The sequence below is a fragment of the Pygoscelis adeliae genome, unplaced genomic scaffold, assembly GCF_000699105.1.
Source record: "Pygoscelis adeliae isolate BGI_AS28 unplaced genomic scaffold, ASM69910v1 Scaffold42, whole genome shotgun sequence".
Lineage (NCBI taxonomy): Eukaryota > Metazoa > Chordata > Aves > Sphenisciformes > Spheniscidae > Pygoscelis > Pygoscelis adeliae.
The window spans coordinates 3533593-3548020 of record NW_008824283.1 but is presented as its reverse complement, the minus strand read 5'-3'; the positions used below and the strand labels follow the sequence as shown (position 1 = coordinate 3548020).

The following is a 14428-nucleotide window of genomic DNA, read 5'->3' as shown; positions in this document are numbered from 1 at the left end:
CCCCCCCGCCCCCCCGCCGGCCTCGGGCCTTCGTCCCCTCGCCTCAGCCCTCCCGCCAAACTCGCGCCTGTCGAGGAACCGGCCCCCAGGGGAGAACAGAGGAGGGAAGAGGGTCCGGCCCCCCCTCGCCTGCTCCTCCGGGCTGCGGCGGGGTTTGAGGGAGCCTTTAGGGGTGTGGGGGGGAGAGCTCACTCACCTCACAGCGACACAAACCCAGGCGATGAGCAGAGCCATGCCTCAGGTATGTGCGAAGACGCTCAGGTGCCCTCAGACCCGTCAACTGGAGCAAGCGCCGGTGCTCATCCTTCCTTCCCCTCTTGGCCAGGGGCTCCGCCGGGTGAGGATATCGGAGAGTCCGGCTGGCTCACCCCCTTCCCCGCCGTCCTCGGCCGTCCTCTGCCCGGGGTTGGGGAGGTGGGGGGGGTGTCTGTCGCCGTGTGTGTCCTTTGGATTCGCCACCGCCGTTCAGCCTCATCTGACTGTTCTAGTGGGGGAATTAGGGTTTGAAGGGACGGTGTGCGGTCGGAGAGCAGTGACAATAATCGAATAAGGCATTAGGGGAGATTAAAAGGAAGAAATCCACTGCTAGTTTTGGCATGGAATTAGCAGGGACCCTTTAGGAAATCTGGAAAAGCGCTGGCATCTTGCTGATAGAGATTATGTTAGAAATGGCCTCAGCTTTTATAATGTTTATGGTTCACAGGGAGATTATTATGCAGCTTCTGCATCATTAGAACTTTGGGGGGGGGGGAAGCTACAGTTTCCGATTTACTGGGTTTTTTGACCTTTCTCAACAGATTTCCTCATAATCAATCCTTCAGAACTGTACAGAGAGCTTGAATATCTAAACACATTAATATATGAACATTGAACAGTAAAAGTTGGTTCTGGTTCAGGGGTTTGGATATTTTTTTTTTTTTAATACTAAGCTGTTTTGGAGGGTTACATACACAGATTTCACTCGGACTTTAAACCAGGGCATTACTAGGACTTTTGTTAGAATTGGAGCTCCTTACTTTTAAGACACTGGGATGGTATAGCATTACTAATTTTGTCCTGATAAGTACTGACTGGATCATTAGTGTCCCCTCCTTCAGTAACTATGTTAATGTAGTCGGCCCTAAAGGAAAATATGTTCAGGCTGCTCCAGCTTTTTCTGTGACCTTATTACTTCTTACAAAGCCAATGAATGATGTAGCACCTATGTCATTTAGCTACACTGTAAACCAAGCAATTGGGTCAATTTTCTTTCTTCATGGTAATACAGAGGAACAAATAACTAGACCAAAGCAAATCAATTGTTTTCATAAAATTTTGTTGCATAAACCACATTTGCATTACCAGCTTCTAAGCAAATTATTTATTATCAAGCAATGGAAGGTATTTGCATGAAACTAGGAGAACCATGTATTTATTCAGCAGTAAGACTAGATGAAGTCCAACACTGGGGTTCTGTGCTCAGGTTTTGTGTTTAAGAGAGACTGTGACGCTATGAAACCAAGAGAATATAAGAATGCGATTAAAAATACAGGATATCCTCTGTCACTGAGTCCCTTTCCCTGTTGTCGTGGGCAGTAGCATCATATAGTCCACATAGGTGGGCTGGTTGCACACAGCCAGAGCTCTGGCTCTGCATTTGAACAGTTGTGAACCCAAATTCCTGAGAGGCTTTAGTGCTCTGTGAATACACCTAAGATGTGATCTCTGCAAATTCATCATGAGCTAGTATAGCTCAGTATTTTTGTTGATACTTGGAACCAATTATCTGCATGAATTTATTCACAGACTATAGCACTACATCTATGAAAAATTGAAGGCTTGTATGAACTACTAGGTAGAAAAGGGAAAAGTAGAATAGGGAAATCAGCAAATCAGAACCTTCTGGGGGTTATGTTCTTCTATCTGGTCCTGATTTAAAACCTACCGGTTTGAAACTTTACCCCATTTTTCAAATACGTTTGATCTTACTGACAAGTTTGAGGCTTTTGTGTGCATCACTCTTCTCAGAACATTAAAACTGCATTTAACATATAAACACCACTAATACCCATTTTTGCAAATATGTTTCCATTAGTATTAAATATGTAAACACATTTAAAAGTCCTTTTTTTTTTCTTTTTCTGGCTCCATTGGATCACTTTATTCACTGCTAAGAGATCTATGTTCTGTGGCTTACCTTACGTCTCCTCTTGGAATAATGTCCTTTTCCTTTTTGAATGAAAGGAAAAAGAAGTCTTGGCAAAATGTTAGCAGGAGTATTCTAATTTCATTCACAAAATGTGCAAGAGGAGCAAACTTTTTTAAATGAAGAACATGCCTTGTCCAATCAGCATCCCCCAGCTTAATTGCACAGATCCAATTTGCCTTCTTCTGAAAGGTTTATTTTAGTAGCTTCTTTTGATAAGCATCTCCTGGGCATTAAAAGCCCAGTGCTACATTGGGTCACCAACCACTCCTTATCTCCTTCACTTCACTTCCCATTGCTGTGAATTAGACAAGAACACATTTTCTCTTAATCATATAATTTACAACTGCCTTTTGTTCAATAGCACCCTGTTCCAAATTAGACTCCTATTGTGTAAAAAGACAGTCTGTCTCATTCACTAAGAGTGGACTAGGATGTGAGTCAGAGAAATTGAATATTTGGGTTTTTTCCTCTGGAAACTGGGGGAGATTAATACATTTAATTTTTGGGCCAGGTTGGACCTACAGTGCAGCAGCTGTTCTGGGACATCTGTGATGGTTTTATAGATAAAACATCTATGTAAACGCAGGGTCTAAGAAATTTGGGTTTAGACATATACCCATTCATGGAAGCCTACTTCATAACTTATTTAGACTGAAAAATAGGTGCTTTGTGGAGAATACAAAGAAAGAAAACAGACAACAGAAACACTATATGAATTTAAATGTTCTAGGAGTTCACTGTGCTCTCTTTAAACTTTTCATTTAAGATAAGGCAAGCTAAAGGGATGATTTGGACAGATAAACAATTCAGTATTTGCCTTCAAAATAAAAATACAGATCATGACGCTTGTCCTCAAACAGGACAGTTGTGTTGAATCCTAGCCAACAGTTAAACGAGGTCTAGCAGCGGCATGTTCAGTTGTCCAAGCTTAGCATTGCTCCTGTAAGGAGCGTACACACACCTCTTGATGCCAGCTTGCTCTGCTGAAAAGGATAATTTACAGGAATAACAAAGGAGCATGGGATTCTGTGCTACACAGCTATTCCCTTTTCAGTCCCTGAGCTAGCTTTCATACTGCTACACAGCACCCGGCTTTGCTCTGTTGTTATACTACTGTTTAAATTAACTAATGAATGCTGTAAACAAAAGGAGTGCAAGTTGCAAGTTTGGAGCTGAATGTGAGTCCAAGTGCAGTGAATCAATGAGAGTTTAGAACAAATCCATCTTAGTGTAATATGTGTATTGAAGAAGCTGGAAGAAAGCATACATGCGCATCAGCTTGAACGCTCTCTGGGCTCCCTTAGTTGTCTATTATTCTCTCACTTCTGAGTCCAGCCTAGCAATTCTTGCATGGCAGCATGGATCTCTGATGGCAAGGCAGATAACTTGGGCAAGTGGACTGCAGTGTTTGAATGAGTCATATAATTTCAGTCTGGGATTTCCCTGCAGGAAAATGACATGATAATATTCTTCGTAAGAAATTTGCAGAGAAGAGTCAGAGACAGGCAAAAGAATCTCAAAGCCATTCAAAATATTCCAGCCTGCCTTCTAAAATGCTAAAAACAGCCTTTGCATGGTAAAGGCAGTAGAAGGGACTTTACTGCCTGTTGCAGAGCTAGATGGTTTCGTGAGCTGAAATAGGCTTTGGATAGATTTTTTTTAATATCTAATTTGTCTTGAACTTTCAGTTAATGTTTTCTCTTTGTGGATTTGGAATTTTCAAGAGTGAAACAGATATATTCCCTTTCTCAGCCGTTTTGAAATTCTTTGAACCAAGAAGTTATGTACTCTTGTATTTGTTTTCTAATTGGAATTAGAAATGAGGAGAATTCTAATTAGTTAATTCTAATGAGGAGAATTGCTCACACTATCAAATGCACAAATTCCTTTATCAGAGAAGATCAAACCACCAGCAAATTTTAATGAGACTGTGGTTGTCAGGCCAGTTTGAGAATAAACATAGCTGAGAAAATTGTTTGGAAATAATAATTTTATAAGTGATCTGAGCAAGCTTTATAAAGGAATAGTGATCATGGAGACAAGAAGAGAAGTTTCTTGGGAGAAAAAGCTCTCGTGAGAATAATAAAAATGTTATAAAAGGCTTGTCAGCAACATATGCTTTGGGCATTTAAGCAAACAAACAACTTGGAAATTTGTTAAGAAAGTGACATGAACTGGACAACAGATTGGAAGAAGTGAATGGCAAACTGAGAAGTGTGGTGGCAAGACTACACTTTCCAGATGCTCATTTTATCACTTTGTAGGATGTCATTAGCACTGTGATGAAAGGTTGTATTTCTGATTCATTTGGGAATGCTATTGCTGAAAATTAGACAAGTTTTGCAACAGCTGAAAACTTCTTGAGAAATTTGTTTGTTTTCTTCTTGAAACTGAGGAATTTTGAAATGAAAATAGATATTCTGAATGAAGTTTCTGTGGCAACTAGCAAGTTAAAATATGACAAATTTGACACAAAGGCTACAAGACTGCAGTTAAGTCTCTGGTATTTTCAGTTAATATCTGGTACGTGCTAACTGTTCAGCCCCTGACAGAGATGTGTCATCCCCTCATTTCTTTTTCCTCAGCATCTACATAGTAGCTAAGAATAAATAAACTTTTATGATGTAGATGTGATTACTAAATTCATTGAAGGGACGTAGGGAAACTTTCTTTAAAAAGAGCCCTTACATTGTGGAAAAAAATTTGGATTTCAAGGTTTTGGGTTTGGGTTTTTTTTTTACTAGCTCTATTTATTTCCCAGTGAAGAAATTCATTTTGTAGATGATATACAGCAGAGATATAGGGAAAATAGTTTTATTCTTGTACAATTCTGTGTAAATGAGATGCATGCCAGGTTGCTATTCCTCCATGGTCATCTTTCTGTCACAGGACAGTGTTTACTCTGTTTACCCTTTCAGTATATTTCCTTTGCCTTCAAAAATCTTCAGGGAGACTGTATTCACATATTGCTACCTATGCTGCTCACCCCACCCTGCCACTGATAATACTGAGTGTGGATGAGTCATCTGCTCACAGATTGCCTTATTGGTACCTTGCAGCACAGGGAGCTGGCACAGGACAGAGCAGCTCTCAGAACAGAGGGAGCACACTACAGTAAAGGTGCCTTTGTCCTACTCATTCTTGTCCTGTACAAAGGTCGACCGCAGTGAAAAATTGTTTTCTAATTGATACATACAAATTTGAGTTATGCACCTGCAAACACATATACAAACATACATTCTTATTTTTACATATTAAATGCTTAAATATTTGAGCCTGTATGCATAGGAGATTGAACTTGAGTTTGCTTTTATGTCCAGGAAAATCAAAGGTCCAAACAGACAGAATCCATAACACATTGTTCCAAATCTCAGGTTGATTCTTAGACATTTTTTCAATGTGCAGTCTAGCATAAACACTTCAGTAAATGAAGGGAGCTTGCTTTTGGCAGAACTACTGGGCAGCAAATTAAACAAATTCTTCACTAAACATTTTTGAAGGATATGGGACAGACTGTTGTTCAGTTGATAGTACTTGTTCCACCTACCGTGCAGGTATAGAAATGACATTTCAAAATACAGATGGAACTGGCTGTGTAGTGTATAAATCGATACAAGCATTGTGTGGTCTTGTTTTTCTTAGCGATTTCTATCAGTCATAATAATGATTAAAGCTTTCTGGGAAATGCGAAGCATCCGTGAATCATTCTGTGGAAGTTGGTGGCTCTCTCTAGATGCCTCATACACAGCCATCTACAAATAACCTAAACCAAACTGAAGCCCATAGGCTCCTTCCCTGTTATATCGGGCTGAAACACTGCAAAACAGACACGGTCGGAACCACATAGGTGTAAGTTGCATAACTCTCCCTTGCCTCAGTACTTAAAAGGCCTTTTCTTTTGTTAGCATTTTTGCCATCTGCCACACCAGCCGCCTTTCAATATCGACTGACAAGAGGGCTCTTAGTTAATGGCAGCAACTGTTTCCTGTTCCCAATTACGGAGGGAAGGGAATCAGGGAGTGGTACTATTTAACAGCCTGTGTCATCCTGTGCTTCTACGTGTTTCAGTTACCTTTTTTTAAGCACCATCACCAACAGGAGAACTAATGACTGAATGACCATTCTGTAGGTGAATAAGGGAAGGAATGCTTTACTTTTTGAAACCTTGCTGGTTCTCCAGATGATCTTGTCTATGTAGTCAGGTTCCCAATTTTCTTATGCTATTTCAGTAGCATGTGTTTGAAAGACAGACCTCTTTTAAAAGAGGATGTTCTCTCGTACCTCAGAGATACTATACGGAAAGCAAAAATCTGATTCATTAGGTTATGTTACCTGTACTTGATGTTAATCATCCATTATTATTTCAATATAGGTAATCTTTACAGAGCCATTCACAACTAAAGAATGAGGCTTAGCATCAATTTATCAGGAAGAGAATAATACCCTTTGTCTCAGGACAGACGGTTATAGTAGGGGAGAAGCAGGTTCTACTGTATATTCTCTATTGTTCTGAATCTTGCATAAACTTTGCCAACTTGACTGCATTGGCAAGTGTCCCAGTCCTAATCTAGAAGAAGCAAGTTCTCTGTATGTGACTGTCAACCCAGCACACATTGGTCCTATGATTGTTTAGGTATGTTTCCAGCACAGGTTTAAGGTGCATGCTCCAGGTGAGAAGGAAACCCTTCTCCAGCAGCAGCACCTGGGGTAGGAGGCCCTGGCAACTGCAGGTTCACTGCACCTGAATTGTTGTGAAGCTTAGTGAATTCAACAGTGTTAACGAGTAGTAATACCTGTGATTATATAATAATAATGACGGTGGTGATTCTTTCATTACAGTGAACGGGAACTGTTTGACAGAGGGATGTTTTTTAGCCTGGCGTTCTTCTTCACAGTTCAAGAATCAGTGAACACAGATTCTTAAGTTTCAAGATTCCTGCTTTTTTTGGAGGTCAGTCCTTTTCTACATTGTCTAGAGAGAATGCTAAGTCCAAATGCACAGTGAAAAAAGCCCAGTAAGATCTGTGCTGGCCTTTTACTAGTTGTGTGGTAGTAGATAAATGGGTTTCTATTCAGTCATGTAGATGGTAGACTATCAAGGGTTTACAGACAGAGCATAGTCACACTCAATATAATTGTCTTTGATATAAAGATAAAGCTGCCTGGATAAAAATATGCAAGACTGCACAAGAAATGAAAGTTAGACAAGTGATTCAAGAGTTTGTAATATGCTGGTTAATATTCTCTCTTTGAGCACGTTTCCTTTGGAGTAGATATTTAGAAATCAACCTAAAGGAAAAAACCCACTTTTCAGATGTGTATTTAATAAGTCTTTATCAACTATTACCTAATGAGGTTTATTTTATTGTAGAGACTTAGGGTTAAATTTAATTTAATTTGTTTTCACATCATTTTTGGCTAAAGGTAACATTCTTATAAATGTACTTTTCAGATATGGATATTTCTGTGCTTGATTTTTCTTCCAAAGTACGATTAAAAACCTTCAACTCATTTTAGACCTGGAGGATCGTGAAATAATGGACTTCTTATTTAATCTTGGGGGGGGAGTTATTTATTTGCTTTTACACAAGAGTGAAATACTTGTGAAAGGGGCAGGGGGGGAGAGAGAGAGCTTGTTTGCGTCTTACTCAGAGTCACTTAAACCACTACATTGCTTAGATGACTTCTTATGAGTGTAGAGAATCCATATTTTTCTCTCAGAATCCTACAGTTCACTGTTTTTCAGGTTGTATGTTAACTAACAAACTAATGTAGAAGTGTTAATTTATTGCAGTAGCTCTGAATAAGATGAATACATATTAGATCCAGAATGTCTTAAATATATATTTTATTATACTAAACATATTAATATTTCACTCTGGAGTAACTGTGGAATACATTGATAACCAATATTATCAATGGATTTACATCACTTCCCTGTAGATACTCACCTAAGCACTTTAGTAAAATTAATTCATCTGTATTTGTCTCTGTTTTATATATTCTCTCAGAAACAGTTATATAATTTAAATACATAATTTAAATGCATGAGTTCCAAAGTCACGAGCTTGTATTTTTGTACATTTAAGAACGTGCTATTAGCTGCATACTCAGTTAAACAGAAAGCAAGCACCTCATGTAAGTTGTTTGGCAGTCACAAGTTAAATCATCTTTTGAGTATTGCATACTATAGAGCACCATTTATAAGAAATCTGTTAAGATAAATACATGAAATGAAAATTTTTAATTGTCCCTTTTAGTGTTGCAAATAATTTTCATATAATGATAACTGTCAGTCTTTCCCTTCCTTGTTCCCCACCCCCTCCCAAGAAAAAAGGGCGGAGGGGGGAAGAAGTAAGATTTCTCAAATTATTACTTGTGGATGATTTGGTAACCCTTAGAGGTTGCTCTTTTTTTTTCCTTTGTTTCACAGTATTGAAATTTCTTTTACCTCCCATGTTGGAGATTATTTTTTATTCTTGCATAAAACAACCCTTCTGACACGTGAATCTTTCCCTCTTGTTGACTGCTTAGATAGAGATAAGCCGGTTAAGTGTTCCTTAATTAGGTTCATTCTCAACAGTTGCTTGAAGTTATTAGGAAAGATTATATGGTTGCATTATAGAAACCAGTAAGATGTATGTTTAATGCCCTGTATTAGTAAAAAGAGTAAGAAAAATGTTTTATTCTCAACTTTCCTTACATATTAAGAAAAACACAAATGACAGTTATCACAGATTTTACCTGTGGAGCTAGCAGCTTCTTCTCTCTCTCAACCTTTGTATTCATCTAACCTGCATATTAATCATAATAGTATTGAAATGTACTTGTTATTTTACATCAATCTTATATTGGAGCATCATCAAAGTTACAGTACTGTAAAAGATTAACCTTCCAAACATCTTGAAAAATGTAGCTGCTCTTTGTAAATCTCCTTCTGAGGTATTTTATACTCAAATATTTTGCTTACCTGTTTGCAAACATTTCAGACTATCAAATTAATGCATTAAACTATTAATAGTTTATACTGCAAAAATCTATATGCCCTTTCTTATGTTGCAGTTAATGCAGCATCTTGGATGTAAATATATGGTGATTTATCTTTTCTAACAAATGTTTTTAGGCCTCTTAGAGAACATAAAACCTCTAGTTACTTTGCTGTGTACTTCTGTAATGATTGTCCCTAAACACCTTACTATAAACATGAGCTAGCTAACTCAGTCAATTGACACATGTATTTGAAGGCTTCAAATGAAGCCTAATATAATACAGTTTTAGGACACAAATTTATACCTATTTTTGCACCCTCTCCTAGCATAAAAAGTAAGCATTATTTGCATGTAAATGTTTTAAAAAAGCAACGAAAACAACAGTGTGAGCTGTGGAAGGGGGGGGGGGGAACCGAAAACCACAACACAACAGAAACATGTAAATCATTTTCAGTAAATATAATAAGTACCCTCTTCCAACAACATCCTGAAAAAGAAGATAATTTAAAGATGCAGGTTTATTTCAAAAATTTCATGCAGAATTGTTTATATAGAAAATTATGTGAATCAAAAAGATTATTAAATTGTTCATGTATTTGCTATGTATTTAACCTAAAATAATTTATGATAATTTCACAAAAAAGCCATATAATCTATTAATATTTTAATCATTTGCTGTTTAATAGTCTCTCATTTTGAATCATCTGCCCCTCTTTTACAACAGCATTCAAAATTGTAATTTATTGCAGATTTTTTCTATCTTCAAAGATTTATGGTGCTGTATATACTATTCTTTACTACTATCTTTACAGTGGATAAAATTATATTTCTCAGATAAGCATCTTGGAATCAGTAATTTGTCACTGGTTATAAAATATAGAAACACTAATTAGAATAAGTGCTTTCTAGATATTTATAGCTTTTACTAGAAAGGGGATCTGGCAGGGGCTAAAATGAAAGACAGACAGAGAGAGAGAGAAAATAGAGAAATTGTTTGCTTCAAATACTTGCCAGATGTTCTTTGACATGATATATGGTGAGTGAATGAAATATATTCTAGAATAATTTTATTATAATAGATATAATCCTCAGAGGTTTCTCAAGTTGCTACCACTTCTACCTTAATGAAAAATTGTTCCTTTCAGTCTTGAAATAGAAAAATAGATAAATAAACACAGTGTCAAGAGCTGGATTGAAGTGAATTTTTGATAGTTGTTCATATATGGATGTTATTCCAGACAAATATTCCAGCCCTGTTCATATTACTTAGTGAACTTTCCCATCTTCCGTTATAATCATCAGGACTCCTGCAAATAAAGAAACATGGAGAAGGATTATGAATTCTGATCCTGAGCATTGGTTCTTACGTATAGACTGATGGAGGGAGAGATGTAATACAGAATTCTTGGTTTTGCTGAACAAGATGAAGAGATGGCAGTGAACTCTTCTATGCAGAAAAGCTCTAGACCTCAGGTACACAGTGACTGAAAGAGTTGGGTTGCTACTTTACTGTGAACCTTGGAGAAAGAAAGTCTAAGTCTGCAGTTGCATTATGTCACACACAGTGAGACAGATATAATGGGTATGTCTACTTGCAACAACAACAAATAAAACATGTACTCTTATCCACAGGCTGCACAGTGTTAATTTGTATAGGGAGTAGTTGTAGCATAAGCATGGACGTTCTATTTGTATTTTCCAATGAAATGAGGCCATAGTTTAGCAGATTTATTAGAATGCTTGCTATCAAACCTACAGTTTCATGGGATGGTGCCTGCCTGTCTGTTCCCAGTACATTCATCTCCTTCAACCTCACCACTGGTAATTTTACTTTCCATAGCTTCATTCAAACTTGATAATAGTGAAATAACCCACCAACTTAAAATTAAATCCATCTGAAAGGGTATATTTGATTCACCTAAAAGGTTTCCATTTCCTCCACTATTTTGGCAGCTTTGTGTTTATTAGTTCTTGTATATAGTAGGTAATATATTTTTATATATCCATATAAATATATAACTTAATCAGCTCTGCCATCTTTTCATATATGTATTAATACATGTAATATATAGGAGAAAAAATAGTTTAGGCAGTGGACAAAAAACATTATGTTATAGGACAACTGGAGGAAAAATAGCAGTTTAATGGTAGCTATTTTTATCCTCTTTATCCTATTTCCCAGTATAATTATTTCTGGATCAGTGTCCTCCTTTCTGCATGCAGGCTTCTGTGAATATACTAATTTTTTTTTCCTTTGCTGTAATGTATCCTTTCAATTTGTTTTTTTCCCAAATTTTATAGCTACCCTTTCTCTATTTCTCACAAAAGCATTCATAGCATTTTAAAAAAATCTTGCTTAATGCTTATATTATTTTGTAAGAACATTATTTCCATTTAGACATGTCAGCCCTTTCTTTCTGACAGTATTGGTATTTCTAATTGAATCTTAAACATGATTTCTCAACGCAAACGATACAGTTGTAGATAATGCGATACAGATGTTACTCCTCTCAGTTTAATCAGCGTCTTGGGTCATAGAGGCCTTAAGGTCCTAACATGAGTTCAGCTTTCTAAAGTCTGAGTGCTTGAGTATATGGGGAGAAGGATACTGATTCCGTTCGAAATGCCTTGAGATCAATAGGTGAAACTGATGATCAGTGGATGAAAACTGTTGTGCATAATTTCTGAACTGATGAGACTGTAATATTGTGTTTGCTATATGACATGTATGGGAGCTAGATTGGATAAGACCTACCCAGTCAGGCTCTGGAGAGAGTGGCCACTTGCCATGTCTTATTATCTGGGCTCCCATTATCCATAGATCAGAAAAGCCCTCTTGGAAGGCTGCAATAAAGTGGAAGTTTTCAGAGAATGTCCATGTTTCCAGATTTTGCTGTCCATCATAAATTCAAATGTCAAAATCCATTGCAAAAAACCCTTTGTCTTTTCCTAGTCAAGGGTAATGATGATACTGCCTTCCTTATCCTTCCTTTCTCTTACGTGTCTGCCTTACTGATTCAGGTTATTTAGCCTGCAGAGGTCTGTTGATAATCTTAGTTCCTACACTGCCTAGTACAATTGGATCTTGTGGTGCTACTGCATGACAGCCTTTATTGACGGGGTAACATTTATCTACTGAAGCTTTGAAATTTATTAATCAAATATCTCATAGGAATTGCCAGCTTTCCACAATAATGTATTTTTTAAATCAGCGGCAGATTTAACAGCTAAATTCCAGTCAAAAAATCTTTCTGTGGGAGTATTGTTGAATGTCTGTCAGTTTCAGCAACTAAAGACTACCAAATAATTGCAGTTATCATTGTCTGACAAGTAGCATCTTATCAACAGGCAAAAATGTTAGTTTTACTAACATTTCTTCCCAAGTTCTCTTTGTTCTGATTATTTCCTATTACGTCCTAAAAAAATTTTAAAAATGCAAAGTCATTTTACTTTTTCCTTTTGCTAATATCATGATATTTATACCTTTTCTTTTGGTATATCTGAGATAAGAAAAGGAGCAATATACTTCCATAAAATCATAAAATTATTTAAGTTGGACGGGACTCCTGGAGGTCATCTGTTCTAGCCCCTTGCTCAAAGATTAGATCCAGCTCCAAAGACAAATCAATTTGCTTAAGGTCAAATCCACCTCAGTTTTGAATGTTTCCAAGGATGGAGTTTCACATCCTTTCTGGGTAGACTGTTCCAATGTTTGACCCGTCTTCTTGTGAATGTTTATTCCTGTTTATCTAGCTGGAATTTCCATTCTTGCAGTTTGTATCTATTCTCTGTTTTCTTCATGTTTTATATTACTGCATTAATACTGTTTACCAGAAAGTAAAGAATCCAAATCTTTTCAATGTATAACACAAAACCTGTCTAGAAGTGGGAGGAAAGGTGTGATTTGGGTTCAGTCTTCCTGCACTGCATCAAAAGTTCAGTGAAACTCTTATTGTGTATGAAACTTAACCTTCCTCCCCACCCACTCCGACCTACCTCATGTATATTGCTGCTGACAGTCTGCACAAGTTAGCTGAAATGCCAGAAAGCAATACAACTACATAATCAGCATTTGACACTGTTTGTGAACAACAGGAAATAATAATAGCCTATGTCACAGAGTATAACAGAGAATGTGAAACTGTAGATGAAAATGGGAAAGGAGGGGAATGGAGTGTAATAATGACAGAGTAGCAATGAGCCTTCTTTAGCCCACAGTGCTCTATCACAATGCAGTTTCAAAAGTATTCCTATTGAATGTACTCCGAGTCTCTGAGGGAGAGAAAGTAGTCTTAGAAACAACATTAATAAATTCTTAACTGATCTAGCTAGGTTTTGCAACGGTTTTGACAAATGCAGATACCGAACAAAACAATGAAATTTCAACAAAATGTGAACAGAAGTTGATTGCTATATGTCAATTTCGTTTGTTTTCCTATCTCCATCTACTGGGAGGAGGCTATATTACACAAATGCCTGCAATAACATGTGTGGTTACCTAGACTTTAAGACTACTTTAGCACTTAGCTAAATTTTAATGTTATGCATCATATTAAATGACTGCAGTAACCAATTAAGATAATATGCATGAGAATCAGATTTATTTTTTTCTTGAAAATATTGTTAGTAATCTTATTTACATCTTCCTCTGCCCTATATTTCATACGTGCAAGGTTTTGGAGAGTAGCAATAAAAATGAAATATATTGATCATGAGTATTAAGGCATCATTGATTTTTATTAATTTGTTTTTGGTTCATAGCACTAATTAATTGTATCAGTAGTAATATGCACTTATTAAAGCATTTACAAAAGTATTTAATTTATGGCAATAGCAGTCTGTAAAGTTTAACAGTTCAGTTATGACTACAGCAGCAAATCTTATGGACTTCCACTGGTAAGTTCTCTAAAAGTAGAGGCATTAGTGCTTTAACATTGCCTTAATAAAATGTGTATTATTTTCCATACCCTTATCAAAGTCACTTTACCTTATATGGCCATTATATATTTCCACAGCTGTGGAAATTTTGGTCATGTTCTCTCATTTCTTTATCCACAATGTGCTGAATTCCTTTTTTGTAAGTAAGAAGAAAGTAGGTTTTGACACCTTTAGCTCATTGGACCAATTGAGATTTACATGACTATTCTGCATGATTATTGCTGATCTCATGTCCTGGAGGCACTAGAAATTCCTCGCAGGGCAGCTGCTGGTCTGGAAGTTTACTTTTTTGTGGTACACCAGAAGCCCAATT

General features: G+C 37.0%; 1 protein-coding gene across 1 annotated transcript in view; it reads right to left on the bottom strand.

Annotated features, from left to right (window-relative positions):
• The window catches only part of GABRA6 (gamma-aminobutyric acid (GABA) A receptor, alpha 6), a 26964-nt gene extending 24913 nt beyond the window's left edge, over nt 1-2051 (bottom strand). The window contains exon 1 of the mRNA XM_009318570.1: nt 2048-2051. Coding sequence (XP_009316845.1) covers nt 2048-2051 — 4 coding nt within the window. The remainder of the gene's footprint in view (nt 1-2047) is intronic.
• Nucleotides 2052-14428: the final 12377 nt, after the last annotated feature.